The sequence below is a fragment of the Spermophilus citellus genome, assembly GCF_964194105.1.
Source record: "Spermophilus citellus genome assembly, chromosome: 7".
In the NCBI taxonomy this organism is placed as follows: Eukaryota; Metazoa; Chordata; class Mammalia; order Rodentia; family Sciuridae; genus Spermophilus; species Spermophilus citellus.
The window spans coordinates 66,479,666-66,503,983 of record NC_138188.1 but is presented as its reverse complement, the minus strand read 5'-3'; the positions used below and the strand labels follow the sequence as shown (position 1 = coordinate 66,503,983).

Genomic DNA, 24,318 nt, shown 5'->3' with positions numbered 1-24,318 from the left:
TGACCGAAGGGTGAATCAGGAAAATTGGGCAGAAATGAAGATTTGGGGGTTCTTTGAAGATTTATTTCAGTCACTTCACAGTTTCACTATAGGCCAGAGAAGATGCTAATCTTTAAAAAAAAAAAGCAAACTTCCTTCTTTATTGCCACTATATCTTACCCTTTTTATTTTCTGTCCAGATTCTCTTAGGAAGTGGTCTGTCACCAGGGGACAATTTGACAATAACACCCCATGTGCCTTAGTGAATACCCACTGTGTGCATGGAGTTGGCCAGGCTCTATCTGTGGCAGTGGTTGGGTTGCTGACTGGAGTTCATTTGAGACCCCGTCAGAGATATGGTCCTGTGTGTTTGATGGTGCATTGACCAGCAGGGTCTCCCAGGCTCAGCATCTGGTGTCAACACTAGGGGCTGTCACACGTGATAGATACTTTCAGCTGAGATGACATGTTTAGAATAAAAGATGACTTGAGGGCCAGTGGACATTTCTAAATTTCCTGCCATGAGATCCCTTGCTTTAAAATAAAGTCAAAATGCAAGCCAGGACAGGATAGTTTGATTTTGTTGATTATTGATATTATTGATTCTTATTTGACTTAAGATGTCTTTAAAAACTGTTTCAAGTTTTTGTTTGTTGTTTGATTTTTAAAACTGAAGTCATTCAGTGTTATGAGGGCCTCTGTAGGAAAGTAGTCTGAGAGCTCATGGCTTTTATTGCAGGCTGGCTTTGTGGGTTATCTACTGGGCTCAGTAAGTCACTCTCTGCAATAGAGTCTCCTCAGGAGGAGTGCCAGAATCTCATTTGCCTGGTGTGTTGGCTTCCCCTGGAGGCCCTGCCTTTCTTGTTTTCAGAAATTCTGTCAAAACACTTCAAGCGAAAGGAAAGGTTTCATTTCCCTGATAAGTATGCGGGGCAATAATGAAAGCTTTCCCATTTAATAATAAGCATTCAAAAGATTTGAAATTAATAAAACTACTCAAAATTCCTAGTCTGTTTAAACTGTTATATTTTTAAAACTTACTCTGAATTTTATTTCAGTTGGATGGAATCTGCCAAGCATTTTATAGTCCTGTGTACTTATTACTGTTAATAGAACCACCCACTAAAGAAAGTTCTCTGTGGCCAAATGCCCATCAATGGGAAGCAGGTTGAACAGAGACCAGAGCATCTGTCCAGTAGAATATTACATAGCTATTTTGGCAAAGGGGTACATATGTGTTGGATCCAAAGAGACCCCAAGATAGCCTAAGTAAGTGTAGAGTATGGAATAGAACTATCTCATAACATCAACTTACTCTACCCCAATGCCTTGGAGAGAGACACATGAAAAATCTAGAAGGAATCTGGAATATCCCAAGAGTGTTTTACCTCTGAACAGGGCATGTGGATGGTGAACTTAAAATTCTTATTTTCTGTCTCCTCTTGTCCTGTTTTAATGTTTTTGCCATTAGCAGGCCTTGTACTCATATTAAACGAGTGAAGAGAAATGAAGTGGATGGCCAGTCCTCCTGCCCCATACCTGCTAGGCTCTTATACCCCAGACCAGATCTGTGCCAACACTGTGTGCTATTCACCTACACTCTGTTTACGAGAGTTTTCACACAAGTGCTGTGGATTATTTGTAAGCATAGGGGTCTCTTCTGGTATTTGGGTGAATATTGTGTTCAGGCTGTGGAGAAACTGCTCAATTCATTATTTCAAGTCCCAGGTATTGGCTTAATAAGCAGGGTAGAAATAGTGCTTCTAAGAGGCTCAGCCAGAGATGACATAAACAACTGCCTGATAGGAGAGTCACTGTGATGAAGGTGTCACCCAAGAGGACAATATTCAGGCTACAAAATGGTACACTTATACTTTCATAGGAGTCCAGGCCTCTGTCTGCTGAAATCCAAACAGGGATTCTTCCCTATTTGCTTAAAAGGAAGATGATACAGCTGGGCACGTGGGTATATGCCTGTGATCCCAGCAACTGGGAGGCTGAGGCAGGAGGATGGCAAGTTCAAGGCTAGCCTCAGCAACGTATCAGCAAGACCCTCAACAACTTAGTAAGACTCTGTCTCTAAATAAATAAATAAATAAACAAATAAAGGCTCAAGATGTAGTTCAGTGGTAAAGTGCCTTGGGTTCAATCCCCAGTGCAAAAAAAAAAAAAAAAAAAAAAAAAGTGGGGGCGGGGAGATGGTACCAACAACAATGTTAGTGCCACTAGCAGGAAACTTGACATCTGTTATACATGTTCATAAGTGTCCATGTTCTCACACACACCTAGATAGGATTCCTCAGTCAGGCCCAGCACCTCCTCCAGGTAACACACACATCTCATTGAAAGAGATTAAGTTCAGCAGTTTTCCTTTGGTCCAATAACATGATAATGGATGGAGACTGCAGAAAGGTATTTCTTCAGTTTATGTTTAAACAGGATTTTTAATACCTACCTCTCTTGGGAATATCACCAGTGACCCTGAACTCACCACCTTAGTTCTGTTTATATATAATGTAGTAAGTATGTGACATAATGAATAAGTGAGTCTTTGGAAGTCAGACAAAACAGGTTTAAACCATATATTTGCCTCCTGTTTGCTGTATTGGCTCAAGGGAATTATTTAACCTTTCTGAGCCTGTATAAAAGGAGAATAATAGATTCTATATCACGGCTGTAATAGAATAAGGCGTGTTAATAGATATAAAGACATAAATGCAATTCCTAATACTTAATCTATAAACTTGGTATATAAATATATATAATGTATATGTATTAACTTTGTAGTTTTATATTTATGTATCATTTGAAGAAGCACTGCTATATTAGGGGTCATTTTTTACCTAGAACAACAATTTCATGTGGTTCAACCTCATATTTGTATTGCACATCTCTGATTGTCTTCTGTTGAACCAGAATGTGCTTCTCTCTAACTTTTACCACTAGATCAAGATGCTGTCCGTAGGGACCACACATGCAATGCATACATACTGTTTCCTTTTTCCTACTGGGAAATTTCAAAATGAGTACGTAACCACAAATCAGTTACCAAATGAAAGATTATTTTCTGGTCTGTAAAACCTGGTAGAATCCATTGTCCTGATTGTGCCCATGATTAAGCTGTTGTCTATCTACTCTTGACCTCCATGCTGCCCCTTGCAGTGGGGTGGTGGGGCTAGGACTCCACCATGTCCATTTCTGCTCAACAGCCTGACTACTTATCAGGCACTGCCATTAGGGGGCGACAGAGAGACTGCCAGGCTGGAGGAGGGAAGAAGACAGCCTCTGCCTGTTGGCTTCCTCTAGCTTCCTGTGTCTGCCTGCCTTGGTCCACTGAGTGCTAGACTCACTGCCATCTGATCTGATTCAGGTTTACCTGCTGAGCTGCCATTTGATAATAACTGGCCTAAGGATCTGTCTGCACCCTTTTCTGTTAAACACCAACTGTGTGCACTGCACTCTTAGGTGCTTGGTGTATATTATCTTACTGAATTCTCACACCGGCCCTGAAGGATATGTGTGCTCTTCACCTTACAGCTGAGGAAATTGGTATCTTTCCTCAGATGGCCTCCCTTTCCTTGTGTGGCTGGTTTGGCCTTCTGAGAGTGCTGCTCTGCACTGAGTTTGGTAGCCCAGCCCAGAAGGAACGCTCTCTTTTTCTGTTCAAGCTCCAGTGTGCCGCTGTCCCCGGCTCCCAACCAGAAGTTCTGTCTTATGTCTGCCTCCTCAGAGCCACCACAATGTGTCCCTGTTCTGTTTGTAATGCACACAGCACTGGTCTGTTAATCATGCCACGGGCCAGGTTACGCAGCCAGCACCTCTGGAATAATGAATTACCCAGCTCCTGCCAAAATGAGTCACGCCATGGCCACGAAAGAAACTTATCTCTTCCTGACTCTCTCCTATCTTGTTCCTCCCTCTTCCCTTTCTTGTCTCCTGTGATCTGTCTTACCAGTGGTAATTGGAATATTTTCTCCCATATTTAACTTCTGAAGTGTCTTTGGGACTTGCTAATGTATCCGAGGGCTTATACAAGGCCCATCAAGGACATTTAAGGCTTCCGAGCATGGCAGTTAAGCATAGCTTACAAGCAACTTTGGGTATGTATGACCGGCAATATAAATGTTCCTTTTGGAAAAGAAGGAAACCCCAGCAAAAGAAAAAGAAATCCTAACAGTGATATGAAATGAAAACTTAAAAGAAGTCGCAGTAGCTGGCCTGGTTATGTGACTTCACCCAGGATGCAGGGAGTTGGAATGGAGTAGCTTCTGATTTGAAGGGGAATATTTGGGGATTGGGGGCAGGCATGCCCAAGAGGGACATGTATTCACTGACCCTCCCTGCTTCCAGTAGAATGGATCCAGGATCACTTAACAAGTGAGACCTCCTATTCCCCTACTGTCAAAATCTGCTTTTTTTTTTTATTGCTGTATATGCATTATCATTTAGGAATGCCTTTGGCTGTATATATGTATTTGTGTTTCTTCCATACCCAGAAGCCTAGATGCAGGTACTCCAAGATTGACATGGGGCTCATCAGTGTCTTTAGAATTCTAGGTTTCTACATTTCTACCCTGTCAACAATGACTTATTGCCTCATGAATGCAAGATGGATGCTGTAGCTGCAGATACCATGTTTTGATTCAAGGCACAAAGAAGTGGGGATGAGTTGGCAGGACACAAGCTATGTTAGTTCCATATTTTGGGGAAAAGTGGAAGCTCTCTGAAGATGGCTGTTTATGTCTCATTGGCTATAACTGTGTCAGATCCATAACTTGTAGGAGAGTCAGGATAGAGCAAGTGTAGCTCTCCTATTCTCTGAAATAGAGACAGCAATGGAAATAGGGGCTGAAAGTGCCTGTTGGGTAAGCCACAGCCAGATGGAGGGTAATCACAGAAGACTAAACCGCGCAGACAGAGGCAGTCTTTAGAGGAGAAGGAAATCGATACTCTTGAGCTTCAGTGTGTGCCAGGTTTTGTGCCCGGGAGCACACCTGAACATATGCGTTTCAGTTACCTCTTTTATACAGCTGAGAAAGCTAAACTCTAAGCAGCATTCTAAATTAGGAACCCAGATTTAAATCCAGGTCTGTCTGACTGAAAAGCCAACCCATGTTGCCTCGAAGAATGAGGCCAGTTTCTTAGCATGGAACTGGGGTGCTTCACTGTATCTTAACACCTTCATTGAGTTGCCAGCACATTCAGTCACCTGTGAAGTAGGAATCTGGAAGGATTATTTTATGGACCCCTGACTTAAAAAAAATAAAGTAGGCATGCTCTTCTCTTTGGTAATAGAGGACTGGCCTGGAAGGCAGGAGACCCAGCTCTGTTGAAAAATGTCGGTGGTTGGTGCTTCTTTGCACTATGATCTTGGCTCTGTCGCTTTCCCCAGCTGTGAAGTACAAGGTTGGATGTGAAGGTCTACCAGGGTCCTGCCAGCCCTCAGACACTCAGGCTCTGCATCCTTCTCTCGTGTCTTTGTCTTGTTCATTCATTTAGTACCTCTTTATTAGATGTCTACTCAGTGCCAAGCGGTGTTCTAGGTACTTGGAATACATAAGTCACCAAAATGAAGATCCCTGTCCTGTAGGCCTTATGTTCTTGTGGCAGGGAGTGTGCACGTGTGTGTGTGCTGGGGGCAAGGGACACAACCCATAAACACAAAGCACAGTCAATTAGCTGTGAGTAAACGCACAGCATGTTAGAAAGGGACAGTTTATGGGGGACTGTCCTGGGAAAGGCAGGGAATGGACAGCACTGGGGGAGGACATGGGACTTAAAGGAAGACCTCATGGAGGGGAGCCAGGCAGCCTGCAGGTCACTGGGAGGTACTGCTGGCCCAGAGACAAGCTTGAACGCAGACCCAAAGGCAGGAGAGTGCTGGGTCTTCTGTGCATTTTCTGCCCCACCTGAGGCAGGCCCGGGAGCCCTCTCCTTGCCAGACCAGCATGTTCTCTTTCAGACATGTGGGCTGTTCAGCCAGTTCAATCTCCTGAACTTGGAGGCCATCTGCGTTTGACTCTGCTGTGGCAGTCAGGGGGCAGAGCCTGGCCTCCTCCATCCTGCTCGCACCTCATTTCGGGCTGCAGTTTCTAGGGATACTGGACACATGCTGGCAGAACTGCCAAGGCCTGCCGATCAAAATAGCACAGGGACCTTTGGAGCTGACCCTCCATTTCCAGACAATTCTCACTGTTTCCTGCCTGATACCTCCTGCACAGAGTGACTCAGTGTTTGCATCAGGCTCCTGAACAACTGTCTTTGTCTACCAACCATAAAACCCCACGTATAAGCGAGCTGTTTCCATCTGTACCAGTTACTGCTCCTGTGCCAGCCTGTGACAGGTGGGCCAGGCCTTCCCCTTTAGCTCTGGAAATGTTTTCCTGAGCAAGGCCAAGAGCCCGTGGGAAACACAGTCCTTTTCGAGGCTGTGCACTCACTGGGGGTGTACGTGATTCCTGAAACCTCTGAATCCTTCTTGAAGCATAGCAAGAAGGTACCAGCTGCCTCCTTTGAGCAGTGCTGAAAGCAGAGAAGTTACCTGGCACCCAAGGACAATGGTATCGATCTGACAACTGGTGACAGGCAAAGAATCTACCACTTAAGTCCTCATGTGTGGTTCATATGTGCCCAGCATCTGTGGTAAAGTATGTGGCATGCTAGGCAAGAGGCCAATGCCCTGGAAAGTCATCACATTGTGTAGGCCTCAGCTCCAACACTGGACAGGCCTGGGGGGGGGGGTCACTCACAGGATATTGAGAAATTTAGTTGTAGGGGATGACTCAGCATGAGTTTCATGGTCCTCTTCCAGTTACATGTGTTTTATGGACCCATGACATTTATTTGATGGGAATATAAGGAAACTTAACTTTGGTCTCTCTGATCTGAGTGAAGTTACAGGTGAGGTTTTGAATAATATACAGAATGTCATCATGTATTTAAAATGCAAGGAGGGTGAGACTATATCAGGATGTGGGCCACTGAACCAAATTTTCTCTCAGGTTGGAAAACTCCCATCTGCTGGGAAACAAATGCAGCAATCATCTGTTTGAGGTTTCCTAACCTGGTTTTCCCATCTATTGATTTGACCCCCTCTCCTGCCATCTTTAGAGACCACTGAGCCATAGACACAGAGTGTGGGAGAAGCATATTGTTAGAGATGGAGACCGCACAGTTAAAGGGGAATCATTGATCTAGAAAATGCTGAAGGAAAGCATGCTATATTCTACCATTATTAGTTCAAAGAACTGTGTATCCAAGTGTCTTTTATTATTTATGATTTTCTTCTTTTAATTGTTGGCCACAAACACAAAATAGAATAAAAGGTGTGTGCACGCACACACTCGATATCTGAATTTTCTAGTTGAAGAAATGAGATTCAGCACTAGAGTACAGATGTCCAAGAAATATTCACATGTACACTTAGCATATTAGTAAACATAAATCATGCAACAGGACAGTTTGAGGCACTGGTCTGAGTAAAAAACTACCTTTCTTATCTAGTCAGTTTGGCTCAAGGTGGGCATCAAACAGATTTAAATGCATAGTTTTTACAGTCTATGAACAACCCATAAATCCTCAAGAGAAGGACTGAGGATCCCCCTCCCTCCTCTACCCTCTGAGTGTTCAGAAGCAGACACCAAGAGCATACAAGTGAGCCAAAGCCTGTACTGAATAGGATCATACAATATAGGGAGGATCAGCTCTGATAATTCTTCTGATCACTTGCAGGTGATCAACTATTCCTACCAGGGAGTCACCTTATGTCAAATCCTGGTATCATTTGGGATATTGGAAAGAAGAAGAAAAACCACTATTTTCACAAATTTTAAAACAAGGGATGGTTCAAACTTTCTGTTTTTAGAACCCTGAAGATTGACCCTTGTACCCAGAAGTGCAAATGGGGAGAACCAGCCCTGGAAACCTGAGAAATTTCTGGTGGCACTCACAGGGTGGTCTAGAGGATGAAGTAATCCATCATGGTTTCCTGGAGTGAGTTTAAGTCATGAATTCAAGTTAAGTTAATGGCACATCAAAACACAGAGACAAATGTCAGATGAGAAGATCAGCAGGTAGACAGGTTGTTTCCCCTCAAATTGTGTTTTGTGTTCTTTTTAAAGAAATCTTTACAAGGAAGGGTAGGGAGGGGAAGTATAGAAGTTCATTGGATCAGACAAAGGGGAATGAAGGGAAGGGAGAGGGATGTAAATAGGAAAGACAGTAGAATAACTGGACATAACTTTCCTATGCTCGTGTATGAATACACAACAGGTATAACTCCACAGTTAAAGGGGAATCATTGGTCTAGAAAATGCTGATCAGAGCAAAAAATCAGTCTGAGCATAAGCAAGAATATAAGGGTATAAAAACCTCTATTTGAGAGCTGGAGATATAGCCCAGTTGGTAGCATACTTGCCTCGCATGCACAAGGCCCTAGGTTCAATCCCCAGCATCACAAAAAAAATATTTTTATTTCAAATGATAGTCTACTTACAAGAAGGAGGATAGTTCATTCTTAAACAAATGTATTGAGCACCTACAACTATTCCAAACTCTCTTCCAAACACTAGGAAGAAACTATTGAACACCATCATCAAAGTCTCTCTGTCCTCATCTAATTAAAAAATATGGGGGATGTCTTGCAGGTTAAAAACCATTGAAAATAGATAAACCTACTATCTGATCCAGCTGTGTTCCACTCCTGTCTATTTTCTCAAAAGAAATAAAAATGCACACCTTTGTATTGACTAGCTCAAACTGGGAACAATACAAATGTCTGTCAACCACTGAAAGCAAACTGCACTATGTCCACCCAATGGAGTACTATTGAGAAAATAAAAAGGAGTGAGGTACAGATACATGCTACAAGGATGGACCTCAAAACATTATGCTAAGTGAAACAAACTGATTGCAAAAGGCATTGTCTTACGTGACTCTTAATAGAAGACTTTGGAAGATGCACACTAATTTGTAGTGACAGAAAAGAGATCAGTGGTTGCCTATGGATGGTGGAGTGGGGCCATAGATAGCAGGGACTCCAATACAGAAGGGCAAGTGGGATATTTGGGGAGTGATGGGTATGTTTACTATCTTGATTGGGGTGATGGGATCCCGAGAGTATTCATGTGTCATACCTTATTAGATGGCACACTTTATGAATGTGCAGTTTGTTTCATGACAATTAGAACTCAGTAAAGATGTTCAGAAGAAATAGCAGTAACTTCATATGGTTCCATTGACAGATGAATTTCGGTGATAAGTGGATTTTTAAAAACTTGCATTCATTTACCATATATTTGTTGAAAACTGACCCTGAGTTAAGCATCATGCAAAGTATCATCAGTAAAAAAGTGAACGAGGGCCTTCTCACCTTGGAGCTTGGTTGGGGGGATGAAGTTGGTAAGCAGGACAACTGAAGGATTTTCCCACAGGCAGCTCTCAAGCCATTCCCAGGTTTAACTAAGTGTTCCTTTGTTGACTGAATTTATGCACGTGTCTGTACCTTCCTTGTTTTTCAGAGTGACTTGTGGTCTTTGGGAATCACCGCCATTGAGATGGCAGAAGGTGCTCCCCGTAAGTATCCTCCTCTGGAGTGGAATCTGTTGCTGGTCCACGCTGTGGGGACTGGAGGTTCCTTGCCAGGAGCTGCAGTTGCTTTACTTCTGCTACGCTGAGCCCTGCATGGATTCGAGCTGGCATATTTAGAAAGCAGAGTCATCTTAAATTAACCAGGAATCCGTTCATTTCAGAGCAGCGTGAGGATCTTGTTTCCATGAAGAAAAAATGAAAAAAAAAAAATGAAAGCAAACTCTGAGAGTCTTATTTGTCTTACAGATTTGGTGTGTAGTTTATTCTCGAACTTCTCATCACCTAACATAAAACTGTGAGCAACCCACAAAGACTATAAGCTCCAGCGTACAAAAAATTCAAAAGCTGATTTTTCAGGGCCAGGTTATACAAACACTTATATTCTATTGCTGCCATTTTTTTTTTACAACAACTATACATTGAACCAGGACCTCACCCATACAAGGCTAGCATTCTACCATTGAATTACACCCTCAACCTTTGCATTTTATTTTGAGATTGGGGCGGGGTCTAAGTTGCCCAGGCTGGCCTCAAACTTCTGATCCTCCTGCCTCAGCCTCCTGAGTAGCTGGGATGCCAGGCATATGCCATCATACTAGGCAACTCTAACTTTATTGATGTTTAGATTTTTAGATTTCCCTGCCCTTATTTGAGGCAGGATGGTCAGGACTCTGGCAATCCTGAGACCCTCTCAAGTTCCTTAAGATCTGGCACACTGGTATGGCAAAGCATTGCTATCTGCTGTGTGGTGGCCATGAGAATGTACTTCTCAGGCTTCCACACAGGTGATGCCATTCCATGCTGCCAGAATGGTGCTGAGCCTGCCTCTCCCAAGGGCCGCTCCCCATCAAAGACCAAGCATGTCTGGGAACAAGAAGGCACACCCTTTCCTGGAAGACAAGATTTCTTTTAGGCCCCTGAGGCTCAAAGCAACCCCTTGTGACTTTGCTCACCTGCCTTGGATTGCAGGGCAGTCAGACTTGCAGAGCCACCAGAGGACCCTGCCCATCTTTCCTGGGTCCCTCCCTAATTCTAATTCCCTTCCACTGGAACTTTCCCCAGTAGTATCCTTGCATATTTAATGTCACCTTGGTGTCTGCTTCTGAAAGGACCAGTTCCAAACCATCCTTCTCACCAACGGACAGGTCATTGTATTCATAGCTGTTTACCTTCATGTTATCATACTCTTCTTATTTCTCAATCCCGATTTGGTTGATTTCATCTGTCCCATGATTGATTGGGAGTATTTATTGACACCATTCCTTTCATTCACAAATGTTGATGGGCATTTATGAATCAGAAAAGCAATATACTACAGTCTTTAAACAATTATCATTCTTGATATGTGGTAGGTAGGGCTAAAAATAAACATAAACCCACAGAACCCTTTGTTTTTAGTCTAGGTACAAAGAAAAAGGTAGTCCCAGCTGTTTGAAAAGTAAACTAACAAAATATTTTGATTAAAATATGACTATATGAGAGCTTTCACTGGAAAAGATAATCTCATGTTGACACATGGAGATATTTTTGTAACTTGGTCTTTCTGCCAGACTCAATTTGCCTTAATTCATTGGTCTTCCTGGGGTCAGTGAATTTAAAAAATAAAAACAAACCAAAAAAAAAAATCATGAAACCTGAGAAGCCACTTGAGATATCTGGAGACAGTGAATGATGTTCTAGGATAGTACTTTGGACTCTAGAAATCCACAGAGATCGCACTGAGCTTGGATGAGCCTTCAATGTATAAGAAACTATTCTTTGGATCATCAAATATCTTCTATTTTATGGCTTAGGCTTTTGCCAACTAAAAACAACTTAACCGTCCCCATTAGACTTGTCATCTAATGCTGTGTGCTTTGAATGTCAGATGGTTATTTACAGCAAAGATTGTTGACTCTTTAAATTATTTTCCTTAAATGTGAAGTAAGAGTATTCCCTAGAAATGTTAACATATCTATTTGAAAGGGGTGGTATCTAATGCGGTTCTTTTAATTAGATACCAGCTCTTGTAAGTGCTTTCCAGATGGAAGCTTTTGGATCCTGTGTCCTGGGCTGCACTGGGCTTGCATGAGCCCAGAGGGTCAGTTGGCAGTATTCGTTGCACTGCAGGAAGGACTTGGCCTGGCTTTAGCCTCCTAACTAGAGCTGGCCCTTGTTTTGGTCTCTTGCAGCTCTCTGTGACATGCACCCCATGAGAGCCCTCTTCCTCATCCCCCGGAACCCAGCGCCTCGGCTCAAGTCTAAGAAGTGGTGAGTTTGGTCCTCAGTGTTCTGCAGATCTAAGGGGGAAGTTTTCCTGGATATCTCTCTTGAATGAGCTTGGATCCCTGGGTCCTGCTGAATGGATTAAACTAATATGACTATGGCGTGGTGGGTGACTTTCCACATGTCATTTATCTTAGAATAACAGCTGCATTACCTGCTATTTGTGCAGCACATCATTGCCTACCAGGTAAGGAGCTACTAGGTAAAATGGGTGGTGGAGCCCAAGTAATGACATGAAAGCTGTATGATTAATAACTCCAAGTGGTATCTTTCCTGGCTTCACACACATCAGAGAGGGTGATAGTTTAGAGTCAGCCTGTTAGAGTGGCTGATTTCTCTTCTGTTTCTCAACAATGCACACACACACACACCTGGGTATCCCCTGAGATGATTTCTCTGGCATGTGCTTGAGCATTTGTAGTTTTTTTGTGGTTTTCCCATTGCTTTCTCTTTATGGCAGGTGATACTGGTTTCTTTTGGACAGTGATGTAAGCTTTGCTTTTAATTAGCTTATTCTTAAAAAGGTGATGTATTACAAAGGAAAGCATTACTTAAATATTATGGCCACACATAGGTACAGGAGAAAGTTTTGGAGAGAATATGACTGGTTATGCCAGATGTCAGACTTTTCCTTTCTTGTGTACGTCTGTGGGGACCCGTGTATACATCTGTGGGGACCTGTGTATCTTATTCTGTAACAAAAATCGTGGCTTCCTCCTTCCTCCTGCAGAAGTGGTGTATCTGCCCCCAATGAACTCTTCAGTTTCTGAGACCTCTTGCCCTGGCGTTGATTCCTGCCCACTTGTGACCTCCTGATCCTTTTCCTAGAGACACATCCTGGCCCCTTAGACCAGGAAGGGACAGCCCTTTGTCCCTTTTCATGCCACTTCAGGATCAGATCTCAATGGGGGGGCTCTGAAGTTCCCACCCACAGGTTCACCCCCCACCACTACCACCCAGGGAGCAGTCTTAATTAATACCAGTCATCTGGTAATGACATAGCAACCCTGGTGAACAAGAGAAAGGCACTGCACAGCGAGAGAGGGAAGGAGACTGCCAGGAAAGAGGCGACAGCCTCCCAGCTGCCAGGCCTGCCAGGCACGAGTGAGTTGCTATTGGTAACAGGAGGCAGAGCCTCTCGGAGGGTCAGTGAGGTAGGAGACACCACTCTCTCCCCAGCAACAGCCTTCTATTGGGCACTGAATCGCATGTGATCCCGGAGCGCCTAAGGCCCCATTCCTCTCCCCTCCCTGGATCAGGCTCCCAAGAAGAGGAGCCAGCTCATTCCCTCCCCTGGAAATCACAGGAACATTACAGAGCCCCCTGGCTGCTAGGTTTCTGCCTGTCATTGTGCCAGGCCTCCCTTGGAGCTGGATGTATACAGGGGACTCTACTTCCTGTGCCCCCTTCCACCTTTTACACCTCTTCCTTCCCTGCTCCAGGGTGCATATTTTGAGCTTTTTCACAGAGAAGGACAAACTGTCCACAGATGTGTTTTGTCTGATGGTATAATGAAGCCACACACTAGTCTTAAAATATTTGTATTAATTGCCAACTTTTAAAAATGTGTCAATTTAGCTTTATGTTTCTGTTTTTGGTTTCTTTTCCAGAAGGGCACAGTATAGCCCTTGCTGAGTAGTGCCGACTCCTTTTTTGGGACAAGAGATTGTCCTTCTGCCCCAAGTGCCACTTCTACCCAACTCCTAAACCTCAGTGAGCTGGTTGGCACACTGGTTCTGCTTTCATCTTGACCTTGGTCTGCACTGCCGACCCCACTGAAGAGTGAGTGACAGCCCTGCACTGGTGGAGGTTTTCAGTGACCCTGCTCCCAAAAGACCACCCACGCTGACTTTGCTGGAGAAATAGACACTTCAAGGGGAAAATGTAGGCTGACTTTTCCACTTCAGAATTTGACACAGAACTAATTTTGATGATGCTGAAGGAAGCTGGTGAAGGTTCAGAAACTGAGGAGGCCCAGCCAGTTTCATCTTATCCAAGGCACACCCTTCCAGACTGGAAAGGAACCAGTCAAAACAGGAGACCTATGCTGGCCAGGGACATAGAGGCAGCTTGGCAGTTGGAGAGCCAATTTCTCACTGAAATCAGTACCCTTGTAACTGGTTGACGGTGCATCCTCCAGCCAGGCCACACGATACCCTAATACTCACCCTGGCTCCCACTTCTCTGCAACAGAACTCAAGTTTTTAAGTGAAAATATTTAAGCTCTTCAGAGTTCTTGATCTTAAAACACTAGATCCAAAGTGATTTGAAATAGTATGGAGTTTTCTTTAATAGGCTCTAATGTTTAGGAGGAAATGAAACATCTTGTTTATTCTTCGTTTGTTTGTTTGTTTATTTTTGGTATCAGGGATTGAACACAGGTCCTTAATCAGTGAGCCACATCTCCAGCCCTTTTTATTTAGAGACAGGATCTCACTAAATTGCTCAGGGACTCACTAAGTTGCTGAGGCTGACTTTGAACTCAGGATCCTCCTGCCTCAGCCTCCTGAGCCGCTAGGATTACAGGCATGCATCAGGATGCCCAGCTTTTGTATTTTTAAAGGAAAGGAATTCTCCATATCCCAACCAAAAGAAACAAAACTCCAAAGTGTGCTGTCATTCCCAGCTGTTCTCTACCTAAGAGACTTGTCAGGTCAAGTGTGGTGTTCTCAGTGTATATAGCAACACATTACCAAAGTTGGTGCCTTTGTAGTGGACATGGGCTCCTGAACTTACTTCATCAGGAGCAACCAGTTGAGGGTTATTTTCAGCTAACACTTCTGACTTCAATGTACAAGACATCTAGTCTCTTAGTGAGAACACTCTTTCTTGTGCCTTTAAGTTTGGGGAGAAAAGGCAATAGGCAGCTATTGCCATCACTCACAGGACCCTAGCTCCTCCCATCAGTGCATCAGGACAGGCCTGGGTGCCCGTGGAGTCCTAAGGCTAGGGAGCCACATATTGGTCTCAGTCCATAACCAGAGGAAACCCAGGATGCTCTCACTCCCTCTCCTTTCCCCACCAGCAAGTGAATTGTAAGGCTGGGGTCTTTTTTCCTCCTCCTGTCTCCCCTGCTGCCCATGTGGGTCAATCATCTCCTTCGGATTTCCTCTCCCTTTTTCTTCCCACCTGCTCCTCCACACCTGCCCTGTACTTTCAGTGCCATAGCTTCCCTCCGGGGGCTTCTTCAGGACAGCATGACTCTCTTCCTGTAAGCAGATGGTCAGTCTTATTCTTTTCATGCGCCCTTTAAATTTGAAGAGTCCACACAGCAAAGCAGTGGTTGGATGAGTCCATTTGGAAAACTCTAACCACTCATACACGCAAGATCCCCGGTCCAGACCATGCAACCAGGCAGAGTCTGGGCTCCTCCTCGCTGGTAGAGCAGCCCAGCCTGCAACCCCAGGCTCCTGCTGCATTCCAGAGCTTACAGTCACCCCGTGACTTCACGAACCTCCTCTTCTGATTCTTGCTAGGTTGTCAGGAACTTTTTTTGAGATATGATAGAGCTCTTTGTGTGTGTGTGTTTGTGTGTGTGTGTGTTTACTAAAGAAAATAATGGTACTATAAAGCAAACGTCATGAAATACTTTAAATACAATGAATTTGCAAGTTGTAATGTGATTATTGAGTTTGTTAAATGCAAAACAAACACCGCCCCCAGACCTTTCCCGTTAGCCTTTTCTGTCCAGTCTCCTTGGCAGCCCGGTTGACCCTTCCTGCTGACTCACCTCACTCAAAGATACAGAAAATAATTCCCTCAGAGAACACCACATAATGGTGTATTGGTCTACAGTGGGCCACATGTAAGACAGAATTGAGTCTCCTGGTGACGTCGCAGCCACCTCAGCCTGTGCAGGTGTGCTCTGCAAAGTTGGCACAGTGACCAAATCACCAAACAGCACATTTCTCAGAACATGTCCCTGTCCTTAAACAACGTAATGAATAGAGTCATAAGTGAATATGACTTCAGATTCCTGCTCCCTAGTGTTAAAGGCAGGTGCTCTGTTCCTTAAGCCTGGTGACAAAGGAAGGGTGCCTGTCCTCACAGTCATAGTAATAAGAACAAAAGACCAAACACAGAGAGGGTGTGTGTGCTGTCTGGCACTGTTCTAAGTTTGTGATGTGAATTAATTCATTGGATCATCACAGCAGTCTTTGGAGGTAAGTACTGATAATATTCCCATTTGCAGCTAGAGACACAGACACAGAGAAGTTAAGTGCTTTGCTCAAAGCCACACAGTAAGTGACTGAGCCCCAAGGAGAGAAAGAAGGTAGTTCTATGAAATAGGACAGGGCCACTGTGAATTTTCAAGTTCATATTGCATTTAGAGAATCCCATGATTACCCCAAAATATTAAGCCCAATAATTATAATGGTTTATGTAACCATCTTTAAAGCATTTTAAATTCCCCTAACATAATTTGATGTGTAAACAAGATTAGGCTGGGGGAGATAAAGTGTTTACCGATACTGGGAGTAGAATTAGTGCCTCAAACTGTAAATACCACTAGTTACCATTCACTTCTCCCTGCCCACCCTTGGGAAGTTAGTATTACTAATCTTAGGTGAGTTTTTTTGTTTTGTTTTGCTTTTTTAAGAAGATAGACTGCTGGGGGTGGTGACACATGCCTGTAACCTTAGCAATTCAGGAGGCTCAGGTAGAAGGATCACAAGTTCAAAGCCAACCTCAGCAATTTATTGAGACCCTAAGCAACTTAGTAAGACCCTGTCTCAAAATAAAAGGGCTGGTGATGTGGTCCAGTGGATAAACACCCGTGGGTTCAATTCCCAGCCAAAAAAAAAAAAAAAAAAAAAAGACAGACGTAGTTTAAAGAGATTAAAGCAGTAAAATTATACAAATGTACTTTAAACCCATCAGAACACTCAGCAAACAGGAAATATTTAATAGAGGTAAAGTGTTTTCACATTTAATTAAACGTGTAATTAAGCACATCCATTCTTTGGTCACACTAACGTAAATAAGAGACAGCGAATCCTTCTTCAAGGATGTGTTTTAGGTAAGATGGTTTTCTCGTCAAACTCTGCCATTTGAACAAGACGTGTCATACACACCCAGCCCTGCACATCCAGGCCCTCCTTGGGCCCAAAGTGATTCTCTTGGCTGCCTGTGTTCCTTCCACCAGGAAGGCACCAGAACTGGGACTCTGGTGGCTGGATCCATGAAGCTCCATGAGCCAGGCTCCTTCCTGGAGATCTGGAGAATTCTCTGGCTTTTTTTATTTTAGACATCAGTGTGGGGAGTGGAATGTACAGTCTATTAAGTCTGGGACTCATTTTTTAAATTGAATGTGAGTTCTTTTATTTATTGCCCTCTAATTAATAGTGGAGTACTTTATAAAATATAAGCACTTCCTCCTAGTCACCAGCAAGAGAGAGGACTGCCATGTGCATTCTTGTGAATATTTAATGGCCTTCTGTCTTCATTTGTTTTTGTTTTCTTCTTTAAAAAAAAAAACGGATTCTCCTATCTAGCAATGCGTTGCGTGGCGTTGTCTGTTTCTATTATGGAGGTCAACCTCGTTCTTTCCAGTTTATTCCTTAAGGGAGTCCATTATCTCATTAGGCTTTTCTTGCAAGGTCTCTCCATAGAGAGATGGTACCAGGTGGACACCGGCACAGATTTATTCAATGGATCAGAGAAAGGAAACCCCACCTCCCCTCCAGTTCTCCCATTCAGTCCTTCACATGCACAGAGTTGAGGGTCCTCATAGCGTAGCCCTTGCCCAGCCCTTCTATCCATTCATTTATTCATTTATCAAACATAGAGCACAGCAATTATTCTCACGATGCAAAGATGACCCAGACAGATCCTGACACTGCTGAGAATTTCCAGTATGGGAGAAGCAGAAACATGGGCTGAAGCACTGAATAGGCAGGTGCATAATATCCATCCTCTCGTCACTATTTCTAGTCTATGATGTGGCCTATCCTGATTCATCCTGGCATAACCCCAAGTACAGTAGATTAATTTTATTACTATGCAAACTATTTCTAAAACTTAGCTTAAAGTTTTTTTTTTTTTTTTGGGGGGGGGAAATACAAGTAATTCAGTACTTCAAAAACACGGAATACCAATTTTTAAAAATATGGGGGGAAAAATTCAAAAACATGGATTAAAATGAAAAATCATTTTGACAGAGGCAGAAATAGAAAGTAGTCCATATAGAAGTGCATCTCACATTTGAATATTAAAGTACATACTCCCCAGTTTGTTCAAGCCTGAAATAAATATGGCCTTCTGGGAAACTTGGGAAAGCTGTGGGGATCCATAGGGCACCACAGGAGAGTGACAGAGAGCATAGAATGGTCCCTTCCTGCTCTGGGTTAGGTGGGCAGGATGTCCAAGGTTCCACCCAGGTCTCCAGGGACGAAGTACTGAGCTGTCAGTGGAGTGCCTTGGAAAGGCAGAGTCAGTCGTGAGCTTAATTATTTATGACTGGATGATTTCTTGGAACCTTCAGCAAGAACATGTGTGCCCAGCTCATGAATCATGGCTAAAGTCCACCATTAATTTCAACCACATGTGGACTTGCTGCCATCTCTTGTTGGTGTGTTATCTCTTTACTGATTGACCTGCCCCTGTGCATCTCTGGCACAGAGTTAATCTTTGAGGAAATAGGGCCTTTCCAGAGGGAGATATATGTGCTTCTAGGTGTGAACTTAGATCCAAATTTTCAAGTCCTTGGGTTGATGGCAAAAATACGTACATCCTGTTCCAATTCATTGGAAACCAAAGTTCAAAGTGATTCAGAAATTACCTGTTAAAAAATGTGCCTGATCAGTGTTCACTTGCCCATGTAAGAATGTTGCTCGTAGTGCACCCTCCTCACCCCTCCCTCCCTCTGCTTTTCTCCAGTCTGTGTTTTCTGTCTCATTTAATCCACTCATCTTAATGCCCCTGCATATGTAGCCTCCCTCCTAGCTTCAGTTTTCCCCTGATTGTTTTGCCTACCTGAACTATCTTTTCTCTAGAGTGATTTTTCTCCTCATTCTTTAAGGCCCCACTTTGGTTTCTTCATTCCAATAGCCCTTCCAGCAAGGATCCCCAGGGAGAGCTTTTTCTTCCCTAATTCCTTTTGGTCTTCTGTGTAATGTTATGTATACACTGTGCAGATGCTTTCATATGCTAACTACCATATGTTACCTCAGTGTTGATGGTGACGATGCCTTTGGCCCCCATTGTACCTAATATAGTGCTAGACCTATTTTGTGATTGGTTGATATCTATGCTGACCGATGGATGGGGCCTTTTATTTTTTAATTCCAGCATTTCCAAAAAGTCTATATTTGGATTTGGGGGATTGTCATTTTATCTGCAGATTCATCTCTTTTGTTTGACAGGTCAAAAAAATTCCAGTCATTTATTGAGAGCTGCTTGGTAAAGAATCACAGCCAGCGACCGGCAACAGAACAGCTGATGAAGCACCCGTTTATACGAGACCAGCCGAATGAGCGACAGGTCCGCATCCAGCTCAAGGACCATATTGATAGAACCAAGAAGAAGCGCGGAGAAAAAGGTTAGATGCACATTTGCATTTGAGCAAGAGAAACAAAAGATGGAGTGTGAACTGTGGGCTCTTGGTGGATTCAGAGGTGACTAGAGATTTCAGATGCGTTGCTCTCTTAGTGCTGGGGACCACCATTGAGATCGAAGTCTTAAGATATCAGTGGAGTGAAATCCACTGCTGAAGTAGAATCTTCCATGAAAAAATAGATCTGTGTGAAACATCCCCTCTTCCAGGCACTGAGCAAACTTGTGTTGCGTGATACTATGAAGCACTTTAAAATGACAAGTGATTTTCTTAATTCAAATGAATATTCATGCTCAGAAGACTAAAAATCTACAGAAGACAGACAACCTGAAAAAAAACAAAATTCATCCAGTTGACATTTTTCTCTACTGACAGTCTTAAGCATTTAAGTTTCTGTGCTCTGAGGCTCATTTCTAATTCAGTTATTTAGAAGTCAGAAAGAATTTTCTCAGAGCTTCAGTGATATCAAAGATCATTAGGTTGCCAGACTTGCTATATGGAACATCAGAGTTTGAGCTGAAGGTCATTTGAGGCACGTCTTTATTTCACAGATGCAAAAACTCCTCTCTCATACCACGCAGTGTTTTCAGTGCTTCTTTGGAAAGGCTCTAGTAGTTCACCCTCATTGTTTGAAAGCTTGCCCCTCCTTCACTTGCACCCTGACCAAGAGAAGGATCACGTGACCTGGGGCAGGTTTTATGGCCAGATGAGCATAGTTTAGGGAGATAGGGAAGGTTGGGGTGTGGAAGACAGAGATGGAGAAGATAGTAGCAAAGACTTGCTGGATGGAGAGCAGGAAGGAAAGTGGGCAGGGAGAGGACAGCAGGAGGCAGTGTGGGCTGGAGGGGTGAGTGTGGAGCTTAGAGCAGAAGACCAGAGGCTCATGGTGTGGGGAGGCACTGGTGATGTGCTCTTCCTTGCTTCCCTCTTCTCCACCCCTCCTCTTTTTTTTCAGTTCAGAGGGTGGCAGACAGGTAGGACAGAAGTTGCCCTCCTTTATTTCCATTTTTCTCCATTTTGCCGCTGTTATTAGCAACCACAACACAGCTGGGTGTATGAGCTGAGGCTTAGGGAAGGGGCGCCAGTAGGGCACCCCTTCTACAGCCAGCCTCAGGGATTCAAAGGAAAGTATGTGATCAGGAATGGGAGGTCATGAGGCTGAGACAAAACGGAGGCCCATCTCCAGCCATGAGTGGGGGGATAGGGATAAGATGTCAGTGAGGCTCCAAGAAACAGGGAGGCCAGACCAAGCTGGAGGAACTAGGCCTGAGGAGAAACCCATAGGGCAGTATCGAGAAGTTTCAAGATTGACATTTCAGCTGCTCTTTTTCCGTCGTGGTCTTGGGCCACTCCCTGAAGTCAAAACTTTTATTAAAAGAGAATATTTTAGGGCAACATATCAAACATCTAAACATTAAATGCCAACTTCTCTAAAAGGGAAATTTGATTGTACTATGGGTATACAGACTAGGTGAAATGTTCAGTCTGTTTTGAGAATCAAATTCTGTGTTCCAGTTCCAGCCCTGCCTCTTATGAGTTATGTGAACTTCATCCCAGTTTTCTCATCTCCAAAATAGGATTGGGGGTATAAAAATAATAATAATACCTAATGCCTGGCCTTGTTGCAAAGTTGAAATAATGTGTGTAAAATAGTTACACCATTTCTGGCACCTAGGTACATTCGGTAGCTATTTATTAGCTATTCTTATTTAGGCAATTCTTTATGAGCCTAATTTTTCAGTGCTCTTCAGGGATACCTTCTAGAAATCATGATCTGTGAATAAGACTGGGAAACCCAGAACCCATCATGCAATGAAGATAGATCCTACTTTTAATGTGTTTATTCTGTAGAGTGGCAGTAGGTCTATTCAAGAGTTATGTTGCAATTTAAGGAATCTCATCCTGTTTAGGTTTAGGGTCCCAGAGTTACAGTTCCAGCCTCATCTTTGTCTGCTCTACAAGGAAGGGCATTTGATCAACTGAAATCTCCTTCCATTTGCTGTTGATCAAATCACTTAATTTGCTCCCCCTCATAACTTTTTCCCTCCTAGTAGCTTCCTCTGTGACCAGCTTCTGGTAGAATCAAGCAATTGTAATTCGCATTGCTTTATGATTTATTTAATCTGATACTTTTCCTTAAGGTATGTTGACATGTACTAATTTAACCCAGAAGTACAAAAGCAATCAAACCAAATTCTGGTGAGGTATTAAAATTGAGAAGCCTGACAAATGAAGCTTTTACCTTAGAGAGTGGAATTACACAATTAGGAATAATTGTGCGCTTCTTTCCCTTGCTGCAATTTACTTTATTAGATAAAATGTCTTCATTTTACTTTGAACTCTATGTTTATCCATTTTGGAAAAGTTTGAAGTATTAAACTTTTGATATGGCGTATTAAGACACTTTATGCAGGGTCTTTACATTTAGGTGAAAAAAAAAACCTGTAAAAATAAAAAGTAGCCTGAAAACTTCATACTTAACCTAAAGGTAGGAAGCTAATTTGTGATTTTAAAAAATACAGTTGAACTCATCACACATGAGTTTTTTCTTTTTTCTTTTTTTTTTTTTAAGAGAGAGTGAGAGAGGGGAGAGAGAGAGAGAGAGAGAGAGAGAGAGAGAGAGAGAGAGAGAAAGAGAATTTTTAATATTTATTTTTTAGTTCTCGGCGGACACAACATCTTTGTTGGTATGTGGTGCTGAGGATCAAACCCGGGCTGCACGCATGCCAGGCGAGCGCGCTACCACTTGAGCCACATCCCCAGCCCATGAGTTTTTTCATTATCTCTTTGCTGCCTGCCTAGTGTCAAAGTCAAAGCTGTAGCCTGTTTTTACCCTGTGAATGCTGCCTCCTAGTGGTAACAAAACCAAATTGCCATTTTAGTTCCCTTGATAGGGTGCCAAAATGTCTTCAAAGTTGTAATTACAAACTCAGATCTAGGAGGAGATAACAGTAATGTTCCATCGTTAAAGCCTCCTCATCACCCACAGATATATCTCCAGCATGACATATATAAGGATTAGTGAGCTATTTCACCATTTCACCCCTTCTGTCCTCTCTCCCTCCATCTACTTCTCCCACACCTGGACACCTAGCTACACACAACTCATGGTTTCTTGCACGTGTAATACCGCTAGCCTTGTTCATGTGGATACGCATCTTGGAATGCCCTTTCCCTGCCACTTCCAGCTACCAGTTTCTGGAGAAGGGCCACTGACCTTCCAAGGCCCTGGTCATTCCCACCTCAGTACTTCACTGTTCCTTTCTTCCTTTCTGAGCTGTGGAACTAGCTGCTCTTTTCTTTCATGTTTTCATGGCTCTTTTTATGTACTTCTGTTTAGCATACAACGTGTTGGAAAGAAGCTCTGGTTTTAAGGTTGAAAAGTTCTGGATTGAATTCTAAATCCACATCCCAGCCTGACATTTTATTATAAGGTGATGACACTGGCCACGGCACTTCACCTTTTGTAATACGAGTAGCTTCAGTTGGAAAATAGGCTTTATGTTAGAGGATTATTATGAGAAATAAACAAAGACTGCAGGTAAAGTAACTCACACTAGTTGTTTGCATGTGAGACACTCAACCGCCATGACATACAACTAAACCGGTCAAGGTCACTCCAGGAGAACTGGGCTGGCATGAAATAATGACACACAGACAGAGAAATACCTTTGTCTTTGGGTTCTGTGACAGCCCCTCTGCCCCAGCTTCCACCAAAGAAGCAAGGTAGGCAAGAAAAAGAGGGAGCACGCCTCGAACACAGGTTTTATTAATGGCAGGGGCAGGGGCGGGGGAGACGAATCCATGGAACATTCTATCCAAAAAAGGGCAGAAGGGTAGGATTACAATAAAACAGGTGGTGTAATTCAACCCCATTGGGTAACGACCACTCCTGGAGCTGTGCCTTTCTTATCCAAGCGGAGGTAGAGTCCACTTGCATTGTGGGGTGCAATACCAGTCCAGTACCTCTTTACTCATGACTTAAAGGTGTGTGCATAGCTCCTGAACAGGGCGGCCCCTGACACTTGACAAATATTCATTCCCTTTCTTTGTGGACATGGTAGTTCTGATTATTGATTTGTCTTGCCTGTTACATTCTGATATCCTCTGAAGCACAGACTCAATCTTATTCATGTTAACTTGCTTACTGTCAATCAAAACACATTCTAACTACATGTTAATCGTACCAGTTGTCAAAAGTTTCTTTCTGGTATTTATCAAGATATCTAAAGGCAATTTGTGAGGCCATGTAAGTCATAACAAAATATCACTTTCAAAATGGCTGATAACATGATAAATCATTTAGTGATAAGTTAATAGTGGACCAAAAAGTTTGATATGGTGATTCTACAATAAAGGTTACACAGAAGTTATTTTTCAACTCCTTAGTTTCTTTTTCATGTGAATGTTAGTCACTGGGGACCACTATTTAAGGTCAGCTGGGACAGTCTTAATGGCAGTTAATGCCAGGTACCTAAATCCAGTTGGTGGGAACTGCTGTATGACAAGTCAGGAGGCCTAGAGGACACCCCAGTCCCATGTTAGCCACAACTCTGTGGGCCTCAATTTACATATACAGTCACACATCACTTGATGACAAGATGTGTTCTGAGAGTTGTCATTAAACGATGTCGTCATTCAGCGAATATCATCCAGTATACTTATATAGACCAGGTGACATAGGTCAGTCACTGGACATGTTCTCTTGATGTAGTCAAGAGATGCAACAAACCACAGGAAATGTCTGAGGCTACTGCCAGCATTACACAGCATATGTTGTTTTTTTATTTGTTTTGGATTTTTTGTTTGTTTTTTGCAGTGCTGGGGATCAAATGGTAGACAAGTGCTCTACCACTGAGCTACACCCCCAACCTGGCATACTGCTTTATGGGAATTAAAAAAAAAAAACAAACAAGTGGCAGGAGAATACA

General features: G+C 43.1%; 1 protein-coding gene across 4 annotated transcripts in view; it reads left to right on the top strand.

Annotated features, from left to right (window-relative positions):
* Positions 1-24,318, top strand: part of TNIK (TRAF2 and NCK interacting kinase) — a 381,644-nt gene that overhangs the window by 260,908 nt on the left and 96,418 nt on the right. For all 4 annotated transcript variants that reach the window (XM_081301723.1, XM_081301721.1, XM_081301722.1 and 1 more), the window contains exons 8-10: positions 9,498-9,552; positions 11,739-11,817; positions 19,197-19,372. In XM_081301723.1, coding sequence (XP_081157849.1) covers positions 9,498-9,552; positions 11,739-11,817; positions 19,197-19,372 — 310 coding nt within the window. The remainder of the gene's footprint in view (positions 1-9,497; positions 9,553-11,738; positions 11,818-19,196; positions 19,373-24,318) is intronic.